The sequence below is a fragment of the Ranitomeya variabilis genome, chromosome 2 (assembly GCF_051348905.1).
Source record: "Ranitomeya variabilis isolate aRanVar5 chromosome 2, aRanVar5.hap1, whole genome shotgun sequence".
Taxonomy (NCBI): Eukaryota; Metazoa; Chordata; class Amphibia; order Anura; family Dendrobatidae; genus Ranitomeya; species Ranitomeya variabilis.
The window spans coordinates 418884902-418906049 of NC_135233.1; the positions used below are offsets into that span (position 1 = coordinate 418884902).

The 21148-nt window shown below is 47.2% G+C and overlaps 1 protein-coding gene across 3 annotated transcripts in view; it reads right to left on the reverse strand.

Annotated features, from left to right (window-relative positions):
- Window positions 1–21148, reverse strand: part of INSC (INSC spindle orientation adaptor protein) — a 421594-nt gene that overhangs the window by 78969 nt on the left and 321477 nt on the right. For all 3 annotated transcript variants that reach the window (XM_077286597.1, XM_077286595.1, XM_077286596.1), the window contains exons 8-9: window positions 4545–4716; window positions 4249–4427 (exon numbers count right to left, since the gene is read on the reverse strand). In XM_077286597.1, the coding sequence (XP_077142712.1) occupies window positions 4249–4427; window positions 4545–4716 (351 nt within the window). The remainder of the gene's footprint in view (window positions 1–4248; window positions 4428–4544; window positions 4717–21148) is intronic.

A 21148-nucleotide genomic window follows, 5' to 3' on the forward strand; every position in this document is an offset into this window, starting at 1 on the left:
ATACCAGTAGGAGTCGTGCTGTGAGACCGAGGCAACATCCTACTGAGGCGCACAACCGGCGGCCGGAACGCCGAGGGAGTATTACAATATTCAGCTTCAGGCAATACTCTAAACCAACGGCAGGACAGTCAGTCTAAGGCGGGCTGTCTCACCCAAATCACCTATGCAGTCTTGGGGGGCAACTTGTGGAGAGGGGCGACTCTAGGGTCCCGGAAGAGCTCCGAGCCTACCCGTCATACGGGTGCCGTCCTAACCGCAACATCAGGGAGGGACGAAGGATTAGCAGAACATCATCTAATCGAGTTGTGAGGGAACTTAAGAAACGGACACAACAGTTGTGGGGACTTTCCGTAAGCACAGCAGGGAAGGACCGCAACACCTAGCGCTAGAAGGAAGGCACAGATTTCCACCTGTTAGAAGAACTCTGGAGGTGCCATTGGACCGGCCGGACTTGCGCAGCCTGGTTATCTGGATTCCGGACTGAGGACCCAGAGATCTTCAGTAAAGAGGTAAAGAGACTGCAACCTGGTGTCCTCGTTATTTACTGCACCGCACCACCACCACCACTACCACCATCCATATCTATTATTTATTGTACGCCCCTCGGCAGGGTCACGGACCGGGCCTAGCCACCGTGACAACCCCAGAGCAGAGACTCAGAGGCCCGGTACCGGGTACCCCTCGGCCCTGCGGCAGTGGGGGCGCTGCAACTTGGCGTCACGAACAGGATCTACTTAAGCCTGAAGAATCGGGTCATGTGTGCCTTGGAACTGTGATTTATTGTGCTTGGACTGTGACTTATTGCAAAGACTGTGTATTGCCACTTGCCGCCAGAAGTTCGCGCCAAAACCGCCGCCATTACAGCGCTAAGGAGAGCGCAGGAGAAGAAGAAGGGCGTGGAAGTGGGCGTGAACAAGCTGAAGAGCGCGAAAGACAATGGCCGCCCAGTCTAAATATCTTGGCCCCTTGAGGACGTGTCCGTCAGCAGCCGAGATCCGCCTACTGATCCTCAATGGGGGGCGGAGACAACAAAAGCGAAACCGCCCACGAAGGAGAGAGCGGGAAAAGGACCAGGAAGAAGAAGTCAGCGACATGGATGACGCCATGGCCAGCCGCCAGGAGCCGGAGCGTGGGGTCGGAGCCGAGGACTCCCCCAGCTACCCGGAGAGGCACCGCAGCCCGACCTCCACAGTTGACGCTGACCTCCAGCAGACCGGAGCGGACGGGCTGATCCGCCAACCCCTGCAGACGCAGCTGAGCACTGAGGCCGGGTGGAAGAAGACCATCATCGGGAGCCTCGCCAGACGTCTGTCGGTAGCCTCGTCTGGTCCGGAGCAAGAAAGAAGTTCCAGCGCTCCAAAGCCAGAAGGCAAGGCCCTGCCGGAAAGCGAGATGCTACAAACGGAGATGACAACGCCGCAGCGCAAGGCCCCGCAACCAGCGTTCCAGACCCCAGCGGAGACGGAGCAGACCGGCACCGGAGGGACCACGTCTGAAGCAGGTATGAAGGACGACCCTGCCCTGACGACCGACACCACTCCAGTGACTGCTAGTGCCACAGCTGCTGATTCCGTTCCAGTGACTGATCTTGCAGCAGCCGCTACCTCTGCTGCAGCAAATGCCCATACTCAAGCTGCGCAGACCTCCATCGCTGCGCATGATTTAATTGTACATGAAAGATGGATTAACGGCGTTTGTCCAGCACTGGGTGTGACCCTGGACCTCACTTTTCCCAGGCCAAGAAGGGTTAAGTGCCAGGTGCAGCCCTGGAAGCCGTCCAACTAAACCTCGGAAACCTGAACATGTAAATAGATAACTGTTTGTTTCCCTGCTTTTTGCTGCTTTAAACCCGACTAGGGTTATTCTTAAAGGGATCCCTTTGTTTACCCGGGATCCATATTGCTTTTTACTTTTGCTTTTATTTTCCTTTTTGCTCCTTGTTCCCCCGTGTTATAAAGACTGCCGAATCATGGACGGTGAATGATTCAAAAACTGATGTTGTAAATAGTTTGCACCTTCTTAAAGGTGCAGTAGACCCGTAGGGGTAGACATAAAGTCCTGCATAAGTGAAAGCTAGAAGAAAGATGCAGCAGACCCGTAGGGGTAGACATAGTGTCCTGCATACATGTTAGTAAGAAAAGTAGTGAAGGAAGTTTAATGTTTTACTCAATAGGAAATGTTCAATAATGTTAATAGAAGGATGAGGACAGGAAGTGAACCCGTAGGGGTTAGTGGTGAGTCCTCTTAGGAGCCATACAGAGATGGCTCAGTGATCCTAAACTGAAAGAAAAACATGTTCTATACTGTGTATAGTAGTGGAAGGACAGAAGGCTCGGGCTGAAAGGGGCGGTCCTGTAAAGAAAGGAGAGGCAGTAGGTCTGGAGCCGTTAGGACAGGCGGTCCTGCAGACATAAAGTAGGAGAATGTAGCACAGTTGCTTAAGCCTTATAATGTGTTATAAGAAGGTCTTTAGTGGATTCAGAGTGTACATCCTTAAAGGCAATGTTAAATTATTGTTCAACAATTTTGCACTTAGTAGAATACCCGGTTGGGTAAAAGAAAGTTAGTTATAGCATGTTGCTATAATATTTAACCATGTTTTGTAACGTTCAAGTGCCCTCACCTCCCATAAAGGGAAGCCTGTTTAAATATGCTTACTGTTATTGCACTCACAAAAATTGTATGTCTTTTTGCTAACCTGTATTGTTGTTTTCTTCCCAGTCCCGGAGTACTGGATTTAACCGGGGGGGAGTGCAGCGCCCCAGAGCCCTGGTCGTTGCAGTACTGTGGCTCCGCCGCTAAGGGGGGGCTATGGTACGTCTGATGGCACTGAAGGAGTTCATCTGACCAGGTATCGCATACACCAATACATTTCACAGTCGGGCCTCCAGGGGGAGCTAAGGGTGCTATTTATTAGGCCACTCCTCACCACTGTGGGTAAAACTGGGGGTCAGGCAGGAAGTTAGACAGAAAGCTGACTGGGTTGGAACCAGGCAACACCTTGTGGCAGAGGGTGTTGTGGGAGAAGATTCGGTAGGGTCCCTGTCAGGGGTGGGATCCTGACAGAGGCCTGGCTACAAGAAGGAATGTAACGGGACCGTGCCTGCTCAGCATAGCGGCGGTGCCCAAGGAAGGATTAGAAGCGAGATAGATTGTGCTGAGTGAGAAACGAGATCAAAGCAAGAAGGAGAATACCAGTAGGAGTCGTGCTGTGAGACCGAGGCAACATCCTACTGAGGCGCACAACCGGCGGCCGGAACGCCGAGGGAGTATTACAATATTCAGCTTCAGGCAATACTCTAAACCAACGGCAGGACAGTCAGTCTAAGGCGGGCTGTCTCACCCAAATCACCTATGCAGTCTTGGGGGGCAACTTGTGGAGAGGGGCGACTCTAGGGTCCCGGAAGAGCTCCAAGCCTACCCGTCATACGGGTGCCGTCCTAACCGCAACATCAGGGAGGGACGAAGGATTAGCAGAACATCATCTAATCGAGTTGTGAGGGAACTTAAGAAACGGACACAACAGTTGTGGGGACTTTCCGTAAGCACAGCAGGGAAGGACCGCAACACCTAGCGCTAGAAGGAAGGCACAGATTTCCACCTGTTAAGAGAACTCTGGAGGTGCCATTGGACCGGCCGGACTTGCGCAGCCTGGTTATCTGGATTCCGGACTGAGGACCCAGAGATCTTCAGTAAAGAGGTAAAGAGACTGCAACCTGGTGTCCTCGTTATTTACTGCACCGCACCACCACCACCACTACCACCATCCACATCTATTATTTATTGTACGCCCCTCGGCAGGGTCACGGACCGGGCCTAGCCACCGTGACAACCCCAGAGCAGAGACTCAGAGGCCCGGTACCGGGTACCCCTCGGCCCTGCGGCAGTGGGGGCGCTGCACTCAGGTTATACCGGCTGTACATATAATCATATACAGGAGATGCCCAGGTTATAGCGGCTGTACATATATAATTATATACAGGAGATGCCCAGGTTATACCAGCTGTACATATATAATTATATACAGGAGATATCCAGGTTATACCAGCTGTACATATATAATTATATACAGGAGATGCTCAGGTTATACCGGCTGTATATATATAATTCTATACAGGAGATGCCCAGGTTATACCGGCTGTACATGTATAATCATATACAGGAGATGCCCAGGTTATACCAGCTGTACATATATAATTATACACAGGAGATGCTCAGGTTATACCGGCTGTACATATAATCATATACCTGATCTCGTGCGTATGAAGAATTAACCCTTTGTTTGTCAGAGCAGGCGTTGAGGAGGATGGTCACAGCTTTCATCTGGAGCAGGATTTCACAGGCGATTGTATCAAAAAAGGTGATATTGGCCAAGGCCGCGGATGCCAGTAAACACACCTCGCCATTGGAAGCTTCATCACATAACTCTGCAGAAAGAATGTGACATATGTGTACATTTATAGACCATGATGTCATCATCGGGGGGCGGAGCTGACTACCTCTCACACACCTTATACCGGCTGGTATGGTTGTCACGCACTTACTGAGCAGAGCTGTGATGATTTCTTCCATGTTCTCCAGGAAGGTGCTGAGATGTTGGGTAAAGGTGAGATGAGGGGACGTGATTTGTGCGATCACAGCAGCTACTTCGGCTTTTGTGGCTTCGCTCTGAGTCTCATCGGTGAGAATTTCTGTTAAGCACAAGATTCCATCCACCTTGAAAAGAAAAATAAAACAAAGTTACCAAGCAAAAAACAAGATGTGAGGACACAACATTCTATCTTTATTAACCAGATGTCTATTTTTAGCAAGCCAGAAAGAATAGACTGTTATCTATACGTTGACTTTTGATTTTACGCATTTCTTTCTGGTTCGTCAAGAAAACAGAATTTTGCTTGTGTAAGCCTGCAGTATGACCTTGTATGTTGACATTTCATATAAACATATTGTGCTCTTATCCTTGTAGACTAGTGATGTTTACTGATTGGCTTATTATGCATTGTTCATGCCAGACAGTTTGTTGACTTCAAAAACAAAGGAGGAAAAACTATGAAAATAGATTAAATAATCATGTAATGCTACTCGAACTGTTTATCCATCCATATACACTGCAGGGAGAGAAAGTATGTGCCCACTCGTCCCCTCCATCATCAGTATCTGGTAACTTCATGTCATCTCCATCATCAGTATCCAGTGACTGCCCATAGCCTCCATCATCAGTATCTGGTAACCATCCGTGGCCTTCTTCATCAGTATCTAGTGATTGACCATCGCCTCCATCATCAGTATCTGGTGACAGCCCGTCACCTCCATCATCAGTATCTGGTGACAGACCATTGCCTCCATCATCAGTATCTGGTGACCGTCAGTCTCCTCCATCATCAGTATTCGGTAACCGCCCGTCACCTCCATCATCAGTATCTGGTGACCACTAGGGTTGAGCGACCTTTAGTTTTTTAGGGTCGAGTCGGGTTTTGTGAAACCCGACTGTCTAAAAGTCGAGTCGAGTGAAATCGGCCGACCACCGTGAAAAGGATGGAAACCCAATGAAGGATTTTTTTATTTTTTTTTCTCTCTCTCTCTCTTCCCCCCCCCCCCCTCCGTCCCAGCACAGAAAATGTCGTTTAGCACATTCCAAATCCCTACTGCGCACAAGCGATAACATGACGATAGGCATTCACTCCCCTAAGACCTATGTCATCACTCTGCCCACGCTCATTCATTGGCTGTAAAAATGGCGCTAAACGCGTCATACGAAACGCGACTTTGGCGCCAAGATCGCGTACCGCATGGCCGACCCCGCACAGGGATCGGGTCGGGTTTCATGAGACGCCGGCTTTGCCAAAAGTCGGCGACTTATGAAAATGAACGACCCGTTTCGCTCAACCCTAGTGACCACCTGTCGCCTCCATCATCAGTATCTGGTGACCACCTGTCACCTCCATCATCAGTATCTGGTGACCGCCCGTCTCCTCCATCATCAGTATCTGGTGACCACCCGTCTCCTCCATCATCAGTATCTGGTGACCGTCCGTCACCTCCATCATTAGTATCTGGTGTCCACACATCGCTTCCATCATCAGTATCTGGTGACCGCCCGTTGCCTCCATCATCAGTATGTGGTGGCCACCCATCGCCTCCATCATCAGTATCTGGTGACCACCTGTCTCCTCCATCATCAGTATCTGGTGACCGTCTGTCTCCTCCATCATCAGTATCTGGTGACCACCCGTCTCCTCCATCATCAGTATCTGGTGACCGTCCGTCACCTCCATCATTAGTATCTGGTGTCCACACATCGCTTCCATCATCAGTATCTGGTGACCGCCCGTTGCCTCCATCATCAGTATGTGGTGGCCACCCATCACCTCCATCATCAGTATCTGGTGACCGCCCGTTGCCTCCATCATCAGTATCTGGTGACAGTCCGTTGCCTCCATCATCAGTATGTGGTGACCGCCCATTGCCTCCATCATCAGTATCTGGTGACAGCCCGTCACCTCCATCATCAGTATCTAGTGATCACCCGTCTCCTCCATCATCAGTATCTGGTGACCACCTGTCACCTCCATCATCAGTATGTGGCGACAGCCAGTTGCCTCCATCATCAGTATGTGGTGACAGCCCGTTGCCTCCATCATCAGTATCTGGTGACAGCCCGTTGCCTCCATCATCAGTATGTGGTGACCACCCGTTGCCTCCATCATCAGTATGTGGTTGCCCCTTCATCCACCAGAGCATTTGTGGGGTCAGACCCTGATGTTGGGGAGACGGTCGAGTCTTGTTCTTTTCTGAAATTGTCTGCATTCCTAGAAGTCTCTACCAGTTGACAGTCTGGAGCAGACGTCTGGTTGTTCTTTTTGTGACTTGATATTCGGAGTTTTGTCCCCAATCTCCGGACTTTGCTGTTGTGACTAATCTTTTGCCTTGAGGATTTGTATTATTTCCGTGAAAGATCTGCAGTTTTCTGATGTTTCACCATTAGGTCACACATAATAGTTTGGCATATTCTGCGGGATTCTGGTGTGGAGAATCGGTCGGTTCTGGCGCACTTTTTACTTAGATTGGATTATTTTCCGTTTCTCCCTAAATTAAATAAATCTGCATTAATCAGCCTCTAATTGATCCATTAGTTTCGGTTGTTTTGGTTTTAATTATGTCAGGATTAATTATCATTTTCTCACTGAGAGATTCTGAATTCATCTGACGGATATTCCTCGTGGGATTGAGCGTGTTGGAGACAAGTTCACCCTTCAGGTCCCCGCCGTCCTCTAACATCCAAAGTCATTCTCCACACTCAGAATTCTGAAATTGTGCAGACGTCGCCCCCTGGTGCAGATGTGGAGACTTGCGGCTCACTCCCTGCTGCACATAATGGGGTTCCATGTGGGAGCAAAGGAAGATTAGCCATCTCTATGGAGCATGTCCCTGATCATGTGGGGCAGGTGTCGGGGCAGGACTAGGGGCGGAGGAAGATTAGCCATCTCTATGGTGCATGTCCCTGATCATGTGGGGCGGGTGTTGGGGCAGGAATAGGGGTGGAGGAAGATTAGCCATCTCTATGGTCCATGCCCCTGATCATGTGGGGCGGGTGTCGGGGCAGGACTCAGGGCGGAGGAAGATTAGCCATCTCTATGGAGCATGTCCCTGATCATGTGGGGCGGGTGTTGGGGCAGGACTCGGGAGAGGAAGATGAGCCATCTCTAGGGTACATCACCCTGATCATGTGGGGCGGGTGACAGGGAAGGAATCGGGTGGAGGAAGATTAGTCATCTCTATGGTGCATGTCCCTTATCATGTGGGGCAGGTGTTGGGGCAGGACTCGGGGCGGAGGAAGATTAGTCATCTCTATGGTGCATGTCCCTGATCATGTGGGGCAGGTGTCGGGGCAGAGGTAGATAAGCCAAGCCATCTCTATGGTCCATGCCTATGATCATGTGGGGCGGGTGACGGGGAAGGACTCGGGGCAGGGGAAGATTAGTCATCTCTATAGTGCATGTCCCTGATCATGTGGGGCAGGTGTCGGGGCAGGACTCGGGGAGGAGGAAGACTAGCCATCTCTATAGTGCATGTCCCTGATCATATGTGTTAAGAGGTAAAGTTTGCCTTCATACATGTAGACATTACGCTGCCATTGTGGCATGGGCGCTACTTTTGGTGTCAACCCTAGCCGCATCCTTCATCTGATGTTTTTGTGGTCACCTATTAATTATATTCTCACAAAATCCAAAACACCAATTATTATGTAAATTCACAATCTGTAACATTAAAGGACTGGGGCGGGTGTTGGGTCAGGTGTCAGAGTAGGACTCGGGCCGGGTGTCGGGGCAGGACCCAGGATGGGTGGGTGTTGGGGAAGGACTAAGGGCGGGTGTTGGGGCAGGTGTCAGAGTAGGACTCGAGCCGGGTGTCGGGGCAGGACCCAGGACGGGTGGGTGTTGGGGCAGGACTAGGGGCGGGTGTTGGGGAAGGACTGGGGCGGGTGTTGGGTCAGGTGTCAGAGTAGACTCGAGCCGGGTGTCGGGGCAGGACCCAGGACGGGTGGGTGTTGGGGGACGACATGGGGCGGGTGTTGCGGCAGGGGATAAATAAGAACAAACACACGGAGCAGACTCCGAAACGTAATAGATCAAAGGGCCCAGGTCTGGACATGACACCCAGGGTAGATGGGGCAGGGATGAAGTGAGGACCATTTAGTGGTCATTGCCCCTTTAAGAGAACAAAGGTTGGCGCCAGCTGAGCAGTTGCAGAAGCTTTGGTGCCCAAGTGCAGTGTATGGCAAGTCACTGAGGAGTGACATTATCAATGTCTATAAGTGGAGAAAAATATGTTTTACGAAGTAGAAAAGTGGAAAATTTGTAACAGACTTTATTTTATTTTCCTGATCTCTGTAACGAAATTGTTTTCATTCACTGACTGCATCAGAGGCAGTGACGCTGCACACAGCTGAGGAGTAGATGCCATTGTACCCAGCGCAGACATTGCTCTGTGACCTGCAGTCCAGGCTGACACATTGTAACAAACGCTCAGCTATGTGAGCAGGAGCAGCCCCCTGGCAGTGCGCACACTATGTAGATACAGGACGAGCGGGATCTTATCCTCCGATAAATAAGAGATGATTGCGTTTCATGTCTCCATCTGGAGCGCTGCACCCAGGACTGCGGCTGCTGACCGGCGCCATCACCTCACTGCGGCCCCTAAAATCAAGGGCGTCCTATGTACAAAGAGGAGCACGACTGACATCCTGCATTATTGATGGAGGCGGCAGACAGGACGGGCGAGCGGCTGATGAGCTGTCAGTCCCGCGGTAGTCAGTGATCAGGAAAAGAGCCCAAACATGAGAGGGGCGCACAGGAGCGCCGTCTGATTAGCCTGGAGTAAGACGGACACGGACAGGTCTGCGAGCAGAAGATTTTCCCGAAATCTGATTATTGACACATAAATAATGGATCTGATTATTGGTCAAAGGTAAACAAATGACAAATGCGCCGGGGTCCGGGTCTGGCATTACTGTGCTTACACTTTTTCGTTTGCTTGCATTTTTTTCTTCATGATGGACACTAATGAGAAAAAGACTAAAAAGCAAAAAAAACTGTAAAAAAGGAACAGTAAAAATGCGCCTAATACGGCTGAAATTTGCATTAATTCCCTCAGGCTACTTCTTAGCTCCTCACGAGAACGGACTTCATTACGAGACTTCACAGCTGCAATCTCCAATGCAAGCCACAAAAACATCCAAAAATCCTCCAAAAAATACAAATGTGCAGAAGCTGAGAATAAATAAAGCAAACAACAGCCGTGGATTGTGAGCGGACGCCGACATGTCCCCAGAATCGGGTCACGGTACTGAGGAAACATCGTAATTACCTTCCATCACATCCCCACAACTTGTTTCCCGTTGTCTACCCTTGGGTTCAGCGCCCAGGGGTGCAGGCGACAAATACGGCAATATTAGGGAAATCCCTGCATCACACGGTGCTACATTATTGTGCTGCTCTTTACAGTTAGGCATAAAGTCCCGCCCACGAGGAACTGTAAAAATCCAACTTTTTTTAGATTGTCTGTGATGATGAAGTGATCATTTCTATAATCGGTCTCTTCATTCCTCATAATATAACAAGTCTCAAAGGGAAGGTGCAGCAATTTATTAATTTTGTTTTAATAATTATTGATTATAGGTGACAAAACTCCCAGGATGACGGGGTGGGGTGCTGCCATATCCGGTGGCCCCTCTAGTCTTTATTCCGGGAGCATTAACAGCTCGGCCTTATATTGATTTGTTGGTGGAACCAGTGGTGCAGCCAATTCTCCAGTGTCGTAGGAGCCTTTTTTCCACATGCAACCTCAGACTGCCCACCAAAGTAACAGTGTAAGGGTGTGTAGACTTACACAGTTATATTAATTTACCTTTTCTTTTTTCTACCCACAATGATTTCAGTAAATTTTGTACAGATAATTGCGGACAATAAAGATGGAGAAAGTTCTGAAATTATTCTTCTTGTAGGATTTACTTACAAGACAAAAACCTGACATTTTATCAGAGGCGTGAAGACTTTTAATATCCACTGTATGTACTATGTACTGTAAATGTATGTGGATAGGTATTGCGCATGTACACATATACAGTGCCTTGCGAAAGTATTCGGCCCCCTGGAACTTTACCACCTTTTCCACATATCATGCTTCAAACATAAAGATACCAAATGTAAATGTTTGGTGAAGAATTAACAACAAGTGGAACACAATTGCGAAGTTGAGCGAAATTTATTGGTTATTTTACATTTTTGTGGAAAGTCAAAAACTGAAAAGTGGGGCGTGCAATATTATTCGTCCCCTTTACTTTCACTCCAGAAGTTCATTGTGGATCTCTGAATGATCCAATGTTGTCCTAAATGCCTAATGATGATAAATATAATCCATCTGTGTGTAACCAAGTCTCCGTATAAATGCACCTGCTCTGTGATTGTCTCAGGGTTCTGTTTGAAGCACAGAGAGCATCATGAAGACCAAGGAACACAACAGGCAGGTCCGTGATACTGTTGTGGAGAAGTTTAAAGCTGGATTTGGATACAAAATTATTTCAAAAACTTTAAACATCCCAAGGAGCACTGTGCAAGCGATCATATTGAAATGGAAGGAGTATCATACCACTGCAAATCTACCAAGATCCGGCCATCCCTCTAAACTTTCTAATCTCAAGGAGAAGACTGATCAGAGTTGCAGCCAAGAGGCCCATGATCACTCTGGATGAACTGCAGAGATCTACAGCTGAGGTGGGACAGTCTGTCCATAGGACAACAATCAGTCGTACACTGCACAAATCTGTCCTTTATTGAAGAGTGGCAAGAAGAAAGCCATTTCTCAAAGATATCCATAAAAAGTTTTGTTTAAAGTTTGCAACAAGCCACCTGGGAGACACACCAAACATGTGGAAGAAGGTGCTCCGGTCAGATGAAACCGAAATCAAACCTTTCGGCAACAATGCCAAACGATATGTTTGGCGTAAAGGCAACACAGCTCATCACCCTGAGCACACCATCCCCACTGTCTAACATGGTGGTGGCAGCATCATGGTTTGGGCCTGCTTTTCTTCAGAAGATGGTTAAAATTGATGGGACGATGGATGGAGCCAACTACAGGACTATTCTTGAAGAAAACCTGTTGAAGTCTGCAAAAAAACTTAAGACTGGGACGGAGATTTGTCTTCCAACAAGACAATGATCCCAAACATAAAGCAAAATCTACAATGGAATGGTTCACAAATAAACTTATCCAGGTGTTAGAATGGCCAAGTCAGAGTCCAGACCTCAATCCAATCGAGAATCTGTGGAAAGAGCTGAAAACTGCTGTTCACAAACGATCTCCATCAACCTCACTGAGCTCGAGCTGTTTGCCAAGGAAGAACGGGCAATAATTTCAGTCTCTCCATGTACAAAACTGATAGAGACAAACCCCAAGCAACTTGTAATCGCAGCAAAAGGAGGCGCAACAAAGTATTAAGTTACAGGGGCCGAATAATATTGCACGCCCCACTTTCCAGTATTTGAATTTCCACAAAAATGTAAAATAACCAATAAATTTCGTTCAACTTCACAATTGTGTTCCACTTGTTGTTGATTCTTCACCAAAAATTTACATTTGGTATCTTTATGTTTGAAGCATGATATGTGGGAAAAGGTGGAAAAGTTCCAGGGGGCCGAATACTTTCGCAAGGCACTGTATGTACTGTATGTGTCTCATGTCCCTTTGCTCATGCAACATCTGCTTCTGTCACCAGGCGCCACTGTATTCATTCTGTGACCTTGTGATGGAGGAGATGTTAGAACCAGAAATAATTCATGGTGCAGGCCCTGCACAGCCAGAAATGCTAGTGTGGCTGGGACCTGTAGTGCCTGTCGCCTAGTCAGGTATTATGGGCGAGTGTGCTGACCAATAGGAGTAATAAGTTCCTTACAGTGGCGCATGGAACAGCACCGCACCTTATTTAACCCTCAGCTATCAGCCATTTATGATTTCTTCTTGCTGTGGTTCAGTCCCGCTTTTCTGCTCTTGTTCTGCCTGTCTGACTCTGGTTTCTGACCTTGGTCCGTGTTTAGACTATCCTTCTGCCTGATCTTCCTGTCCCTGATTTACTGGTAAAGACACAGTTTTTTTTCCAAATCCTCTGTTTGTTTGCTGCATCAGTTAGCAGCTTCTCTGTGGACCCAACCCTCTGTCCCCATGTAAGATCAGGTCCCCCTACAAGGGAGCAACCTTCCCATAACTCCTCTGTCGCCATGCTTCATAGTGAGCAGCACACCTGTAGAAACCATCCACTCACGTCGTCTGCACCTCACAAAGGGGGTGGCAGCAGAAATTTCACATTTTGACTTCTAAGACAACAGTACAGATTTCCACTGATCTCGTGTTCGTTCCTTGTGTTGCTCGATCCATAAAAGTCTCTTCTTCATTGCGGACTTCAGTCGTGGATTATTTGTGAGGAGCAGGACTTTATGGATTAAATGCTGCAATCTCCTCTGGACAGCTCTTGTGATGAGATGTGTATGCTACTTAATCACTGTGCACCATTTATGAGGGCCATTACCAGAGGTACTGTCAGTTCATTACTGATGAACTTATCCTCTGCAGCAGAGGTCATTCTTGGTCTCCCTTTCTGAAGGCAAACATCATGATAGCCAGTTTCATCATAGTAATTGATGGTTTTCATGAAAACACTTGAGGACACCTTCAAGGTTCTAGCAATTTTCAGGAAAGGCTGACCTTTATGTTCTGCAGTAATAATGAACTGTGTATTCTCCCAGTTGAGTGTTTTTTGCCGTATTCTGGCATAGAACAGTTGTGGAATAGGCTCAGCTCAGTATGGAGCTCTGCACCATCACTGCCCCTGCAACACACCTGATGATAATAATCTTAATTTTTATATAGCTCTAACATATTCCGCAGCGCTTTACAGTTTGCACACATTATCATCGCTGTCCCCAACAGGGAATTTAGATTGTGAGCCCCATCAGTATGTCTTTTGAGTGTGGGAGGAAACCGGAGAACCTGGAAAAAACTGCTGCAAACACGGGGAGAACATACAGGGGTACTAACACTTTCTGAGAGCTGGTGATTCTACATATAAACTCCTGATGAGGCGCCCTGATCATGGGAGTCATTCCAGGTGACGACCTGATGAAGAATGACGTGGGGTGTGAAGCTGTCATCAGAGTAACGGGGGGCAAGGAGGAATCTGACGTGCAACATACATTCGGGTTTGTTACACACGTGTCTCTTACTCCTTGTTTGCTTATTTCCCTCTTTCCTGGTTTTGCTCCATCACTATGAATCTACAATGTGCACATCCCAAAAAGCATGAAGACCATTGCCTGTACTGGTGTGTGCACACTGCCCATATATAGATGTAGGAAAGATAAATATCTTGGTACCGTGTTAGCCAGTAGAGAGAAAAATATTTAGAATTGAGAGTCCTCAGTGGTTGATACCTTTTAACCCCTTAATCCCATATGACGTGCTATCCCGTCAAGGTGACCTGGGACTTAATTACCAGTGACGGGATAGTACGTCATATGCAATCTGCCGCGCTCACGGGGGGAGCGCGGCCGATCGCGGCCGGGTGTCAGCTGACTATCACAGCTGACATCTGGCACTATGTGCCAGGAGCGGTCACGGACCTCCCCCGGCACATTAACCCCCGGCACACTGCGATCAAACATGATCGCCGTGTTCCGGCGGTATAGGGAAGCATCGCGCAGGGAGGGGGCTCCCTGCGTGCTTCCCTGAGACCCCCGGAGCAACGCGATGGGTCTCTTACCTCCTCCTCCCTGCAGCAGGCCCGGATCCAAGATGGCCGCGGCATCCGGGTCCTGCAGAGAGGTGGCTTCACTGCACCTGCTCAGAGTAGGCGCCGGGAAGCCTCCAGGAGCTGTGCACGTCAGATCGCCGATCTGACACAGTGCACAGCAAAGTGTCAGATCGGCGATCTTACACTATAACATCATGCCCCCCCTGGGGCAATGTTATAGTGTAAAAAAAAAAAATTCCAAAAAAAATGCTATATATATATATATATATATATATATATATATATATATTGTTCCTATAAATACAATTTGTTTATCTAAATAAAGAAAAAACAATAAAAGTACACATATTTAGTATCGCCACGTCCGTAGCGACCTGACCTATAAAACTGTCCCACTAGTTAACCCCTTCAGTGAACACCGTAAAAAAAAAAGAGGCAAAAAACAACGCTTTATTATCATACCGCCAAATAAAAAGTGGAATAACACGCGATCAAAAAGACGGATATAAACAACCATGGAACCGCTGAAAACATCATCTTGTCCCGCAAAAAACGAGCCACCATACAGCATCATCAAAGAAAAAAGAAAAAAGTTATAGTCCTCAGAATAAAGCGATGCAAAAATAATTATTTTTTCTATAAAATAGTTTTTATCGTATAAAAGCACCAAAACATAAAAAAATGATATAAATGAGGTATCGCTGTAATCGTACTAACCCGAAGAATAAAACTGCTTTATCCATTTTACCAAACGCGGAACGGTATAAACGCCTCCCCCAAAAGAAATTCATGAATAGCTGGTTTTTGGTCATTCTGCCTCACAAAAATCGGAATAAAAAGTGATCAAAAAATGTCACATGCCCGAAAATGTTACAATTAAAAACGACAACTCGTCCCGCAAAAAACAAGACCTCACATGACTCTGTGGACCAAAATTTGGAAAAATTATAGCTCTCAAAATGTGGTAACGCAAAAAATATTTTTTGCAATAAAAAGCGTCTTTCAGTGTGTGACGGCTGCCAATCATAAAAATCCACTAAAAAACCCGCTATAAAAGTAAATCAAACCCCCTTCATCACCCACTTAGTTAGCGAAAAATTAAAAAAATGTATTTATTTCCATTTTCCCATTAGGGTTAGAGCTAGGGTTAGGGTTAGGGCTAGGGTTAGGGCTAGGGTTAGGGTTGGGGCTAGGGTTGGAGCTAAAGTTAGGGTTGGGGCTAAAGTTAGGGTTAGGGTTTGGATTACATTTACGGTTGGGATTAGGGTTGGGATTAGAGTTAGGGGTGTGTCAGGGTTAGGGGTGTGGTTAGGGTTACCGTTGGGATTAGGGTTAGGGGTGTGTTTGGATTAGGGTTTCAGGTAGAATTGGGGAGTTTCCACTGTTCAGGCACATCAGGGGCTCTCCAAACGCGACATGGCATCCGATCTCAATTCCAGGCAATTCTGAATTGAAAAAGTAAAACAGTGCTCCTTCCCTTCCGAGCTCTCCCGTGCGCCGAAACAGGGGTTTACCCCAACATATGGGGTATCAGCGTACTCGGGACAAATTGGACAACAACTTTTAACATCCAAGTTCTCTTGTTATCCTTGGGAAAATAAAAATTGGGGGGCTAAAAATCATTTTTTGGGAAAAAAAAGGATTTTTTATTTTCACGGCTCTGCGTTGTAAACTGTAGTGAAACACTTGGGGGTTCAAAGTTCTCACAACACATCTATAGAAGTTCCTTGGGAGGTCTAGTTTCCAATATGGGGTCACTTGTAGGGGGTTTTGTTATGGACCTGGTGGTTAGGAGCACCCGGAATGACCTGATGAGTAAACTAGTAATCGGAACAAGCTCTGGGATAGTGGGAACTCTGCTGACCGCAAACCCTACTCCTATCACACACTAGAAATAGCCGTGGAGCGTACCTAACTCTCCCTAGACGCCTCTTCACAGCCTAAGAGCTAACTACCCCTAAAGATAGAAATAGAAGCCTAACCTTGCCTCAGAGAAATTCCCCAAAGGTAAAGGCAGCCCCCCACATATATTGACTGTGAGTTAAGAGGAAAGTCACAAACACAGGAATGAAACAGGTTTTAGCAAAGGAGGCCAGACTTCACTAAAATAGTCAGAGGATAGAAAAGGGAACTATGCGGTCAGCACAAAAGACTACAAAAAACCACGCAGAGTAAGCAAAAAGACTCCCCACACCGACTCACGGTGTGGAGGTGCCACTCTGCACCCCAGAGCTTCCAGCTAGCAAGGGAATATCATGATAGCAAGCTGGACTAGAAATTAGCAGTACTAAGAAATATATTCAGGAAGCAGTAACAACAAATGAACTAGCAAAGACTTAGCTTCTGCTGGAGAAGACAGGTCCTCAGAGAAGTCCAAGAGAGATCTGAACCAATACTGACACATTGACAGCTGGCATGAATGTTGTGAAATTGGATTCTGGGCTCCCCCGGTGGCCACTTGTGGAATTGAACTTGTGTGCATCATCCCCTCTGTTCACCTGCTCCTATCAGGATGTGGGAGTCGCTATATAACCTTGCTCCTCTGTCAGTTTCTTGCCGGTCAACAATGTAATCAGAAGCCTTCTGTGCTTGTTCCTGCTACTAGACAACTCCCAGCTAAGTTGGACTTTTGTCCTTGTGTGTTTTTGCATTTTGTTCCTGTTCACAGCTGCTGTTTCGTTACTGTGTCTGGAAAGCTCTTGTGATCGGAAATTGCCACTCTGGTGTTATGAGTTAATGCTAGAGTCTTAAAGGAATTTCTGGATGGTGTTTTGATAGGGTTTTCTGCTGACCATGAAAGTGTCCTTTCTGTCTTCCTGCTATCTAGAAAGCGGACCTCGATTTTGCTAAACCTATTTTCATACTACGTTTGTCATTTCATCTAAAATCACCGCCAATATATGTGGGGGCCTCTGTCTGCCTTTTGGGAAAAATTCTCTAGAGGTGAGCCAGGACTGTCTTTTCCTCTGCTAGGATTAGGTAGTTCTCCGGCTGGCGCTGGGCATCTAGGGTTAAAAAACGTAGGCATGCTACCCGGCCACTTCTAGTTGTGCGGCAGGTTTAGTTCATGGTCAGTATAGTTTCCATCTTCCAAGAGCTAGTTCTCATATATGCTGGGCTATGTTCTCTCGCCATTGAGAATCATGACAGTTTGACCGGCCAAAAAAAGGGTTAAATTACTGGCTGAGAAAGGAGAGAAAAAAGAAGTCTGCTACAATTTTTTTTTTTTTTTCCTCTAGTTCTGAGTGTGCTCTTAATTGAATCACTTGCTAGTCTGCCTATACTGCAGCCTTCCTCTCTTTCTCTCCTTCTAATCCTTGAATGGCTCTGTGTTCACCTGTTTCAAATGGATCTTCAGAGTGTAGCTACAGGTTTGAATAATCTCGCCACAAAGGTACAAAATTTGCAAGATTTTGTTGTTCATGCACCTATGTCTGAGCCTAGAATTCCTTTGCCTGAATTCTTCTCGGGGAATAGATCTCACTTTCAAAATTTTAAAAATAATTGCAAATTGTTTTTGTCCCTGAAGTCTCGCTCTGCCGGAGACCCTGCACAGCATGTCAGGATTGTAATTTCCTTGCTCCGGGGCGACCCTCAAGACTGGGCTTTTGCATTGGCACCAGGGGATCCTGCGTTGCTCAATGTGGATGCGTTTTTTCTGGCCTTGGGGTTGCTTTATGAGGAACCTCATTTAGAGCTTCAGGCGGAAAAGGCCTTGATGTCCTTGTCTCAGGGGCAAGATGAAGCTGAAATATACTGCCAAAAATTCCGCAAATGGTCTGTGCTTACTCAGTGGAATGAGTGCGCCCTGGCGGCGATATTCAGAGAAGGTCTCTCTGATGCCATTAAGGATGTTATGGTGGGGTTCCCTGTGCCTGCGAGTCTGAATGAGTCCATGACGATGGCTATTCAGATCGATAGGCGTCTGCGGGAGCGCAAACCTGTGCACCATTTGGCGGTGTCTACTGAGAAAACGCCAGAAAATATGCAATGTGATAGAATTCTGTCCAGAAGCGAGCGGCAGAATTTTAGACGAAAAAATGGGTTGTGCTTCTATTGTGGTGATTCAACTCATGTTATATCAGCATGCTTTAAGCGTACTAAGAAGCCTGACAAGTCTGTTTCAATTAGCACTTTACAGTCTAAGTTTATTCTATCTGTGACCCTGATTTGTTCTTTGTCATCTATTACCGCGGACGCCTATGTCGACTCTGGCGCTGCTTTGAGTCTTATGGATTGGTCCTTTGCCAAACGCTGTGGGTATGATTTGGAGCCACTGGAGGCTCCGATACCTCTGAAAGGGATTGACTCCACCCCATTGGCTAGTAATAAACCACAATACTGGACACAAGTGACTATGCGTGTTAATCCGGATCACCAGGAGGTTATTCGCTTTCTGGTGCTGTATAATCTACATGATGTTTTGGTGCTGGGATTGCCATGGCTGCAATCTCATAACCCAGTCCTCGACTGGAGAGCTATGTCTGTGTTAAGCTGGGGATGTAAAGGAACTCATGGGGACGTACCTTTGGTTTCCATTTCATCATCTATTCCCTCTGAGATTCCTGAATTCTTGTCTGACTTTCGTGACGTTTTTGAAGAACCCAAGGTTGGTTCACTACCTCCGCACCGGGAGTGCGATTGTGCCATAGACTTGATTCCGGGTAGTAAATACCCTAAGGGTCGTTTATTTAATCTGTCTGTGCCTGAACACGCTGCTATGCGAGAATATATAAAGGAGTCCTTGGAAAAGGGACATATTCGTCCTTCGTCATCTCCCTTAGGAGCCGGTTTTTTCTTTGTGTCTAAGAAAGACGGCTCTTTGAGGCCGTGTATTGATTATCGACTTTTGAATAAAATCACGGTTAAATATCAATATCCGTTACCACTGCTTACTGATTTGTTTGCTCGTATAAAGGGGGCCAAGTGGTTCTCTAAGATTGATCTCCGTGGGGCGTATAATTTGGTGCGAATCAAGCAGGGGGATGAGTGGAAAACCGCATTTAATACGCCCGAGGGCCATTTTGAGTATTTGGTGATGCCTTTTGGTCTTTCAAATGCCCCTTCAGTCTTCCAGTCCTTTATGCATGACATTTTCCGCGATTATTTGGATAAATTTATGATTGTTTATCTGGATGATATTCTGATTTTTTCGGATGACTGGGACTCTCATGTCCAGCAGGTCAGGAGGGTTTTTCAGGTTTTGCGGTCTAATTCCTTGTGTGTGAAGGGTTCTAAGTGTGTTTTTGGGGTTCAAAAGATTTCTTTCTTGGGATACATTTTTTCCCCCTCTTCCATCGAGATGGATCCTGTCAAGGTTCAGGCTATTGGTGATTGGACGCAACCCTCTTCTCTTAAGAGTCTTCAGAAATTTTTGGGCTTTGCTAACTTTTATCGTCGATTTATTGCTGGTTTTTCTGATGTTGTAAAACCATTGACTGATTTGACTAAGAAGGGTGCTGATGTTGCTGATTGGTCCCCTGATGCTGTGGAGGCCTTTCGGGAGCTCAAGCGCCGCTTTTCTTCCGCCCCAGTGTTGCGTCAGCCTGATGTTGCTCTTCCTTTTCAGGTTGAGGTCGACGCTTCTGAAATCGGAGCTGGGGCGGTGTTGTCGCAGAGAAGTTCCGACTGCTCCGTGATGAGACCTTGTGCTTTTTTTTCCCGTAAATTTTCGCCCGCCGAGCGGAATTATGATATTGGGAATCGGGAGCTTTTGGCCATGAAGTGGGCTTTTGAGGAGTGGCGTCACTGGCTTGAGGGGGCCAGACATCAGGTGGTGGTATTGACTGACCACAAAAATTTAATTTACCTTGAGTCTGCCAGGCGCCTGAATCCTAGACAGGCGCGCTGGTCGTTGTTTTTCTCTCGGTTTAATTTTGTGGTGTCGTACCTACCGGGTTCTAAGAATGTTAAGGCGGATGCCCTTTCTAGGAGTTTTGAGCCTGACTCCCCTGGTAATTCTGAGCCCACAGGTATCCTTAAAGATGGAGTGATATTGTCTGCCGTTTCTCCAGACCTGCGGCGGGCCTTGCAGGAGTTTCAGGCGGATAGACCTGATCGTTGCCCACCTGGTAGACTGTTTGTTCCTGATGATTGGACCAGTAGAGTCATCTCTGAGGTTCATTCTTCTGCGTTGGCAGGTCATCCTGGAATCTTTGGTACCAGGGATTTGGTGGCAAGGTCCTTCTGGTGGCCTTCCCTGTCACGAGATGTGCGAGGCTTTGTGCAGTCTTGTGACGTTTGTGCTCGGGCCAAGCCTTGTTGTTCTCGGGCTAGTGGATTGTTGTTGCCCTTGCCTATCCCGAAGAGGCCTTGGACGCACATCTCGATGGATTTTATTTCGGATCTGCCTGTTTCTCGGAAGATGTCTGTCATCTGGGTGGTGTGTGACCGTTTCTCTAAGATGGTCCATCTGGTTCCCTTGCCTAAGTTGCCTTCTTCTTCCGAGTTGGTTCCTCTGTTTTTTCAAAATGTTGTTCGTTTGCATGGTATTCCTGAGAATATCGTTTCTGACAGAGGGACCCAATTCGTGTCTAGATTTTGGCGGGCATTCTGTGCTAGGATGGGCATAGATTTGTCTTTTTCGTCTGCTTTCCATCCTCAGACTAATGGCCAGACCGAGCGGACTAATCAGACCTTGGAGACATATTTGAGGTGTATTGTGTCTGCGGATCAGGATGATTGGGTTGCTTTTTTGCCTTTGGCGGAGTTCGCCCTCAATAATCGGGCCAGCTCTGCCACCTTGGTGTCCCCGTTTTTCTGTAATTTGGGGTTTCATCCTCGATTTTCCTCCGGTCAAGTGGAATCTTCGGATTGTCCTGGAGTGGATGCTGTGGTGGAGAG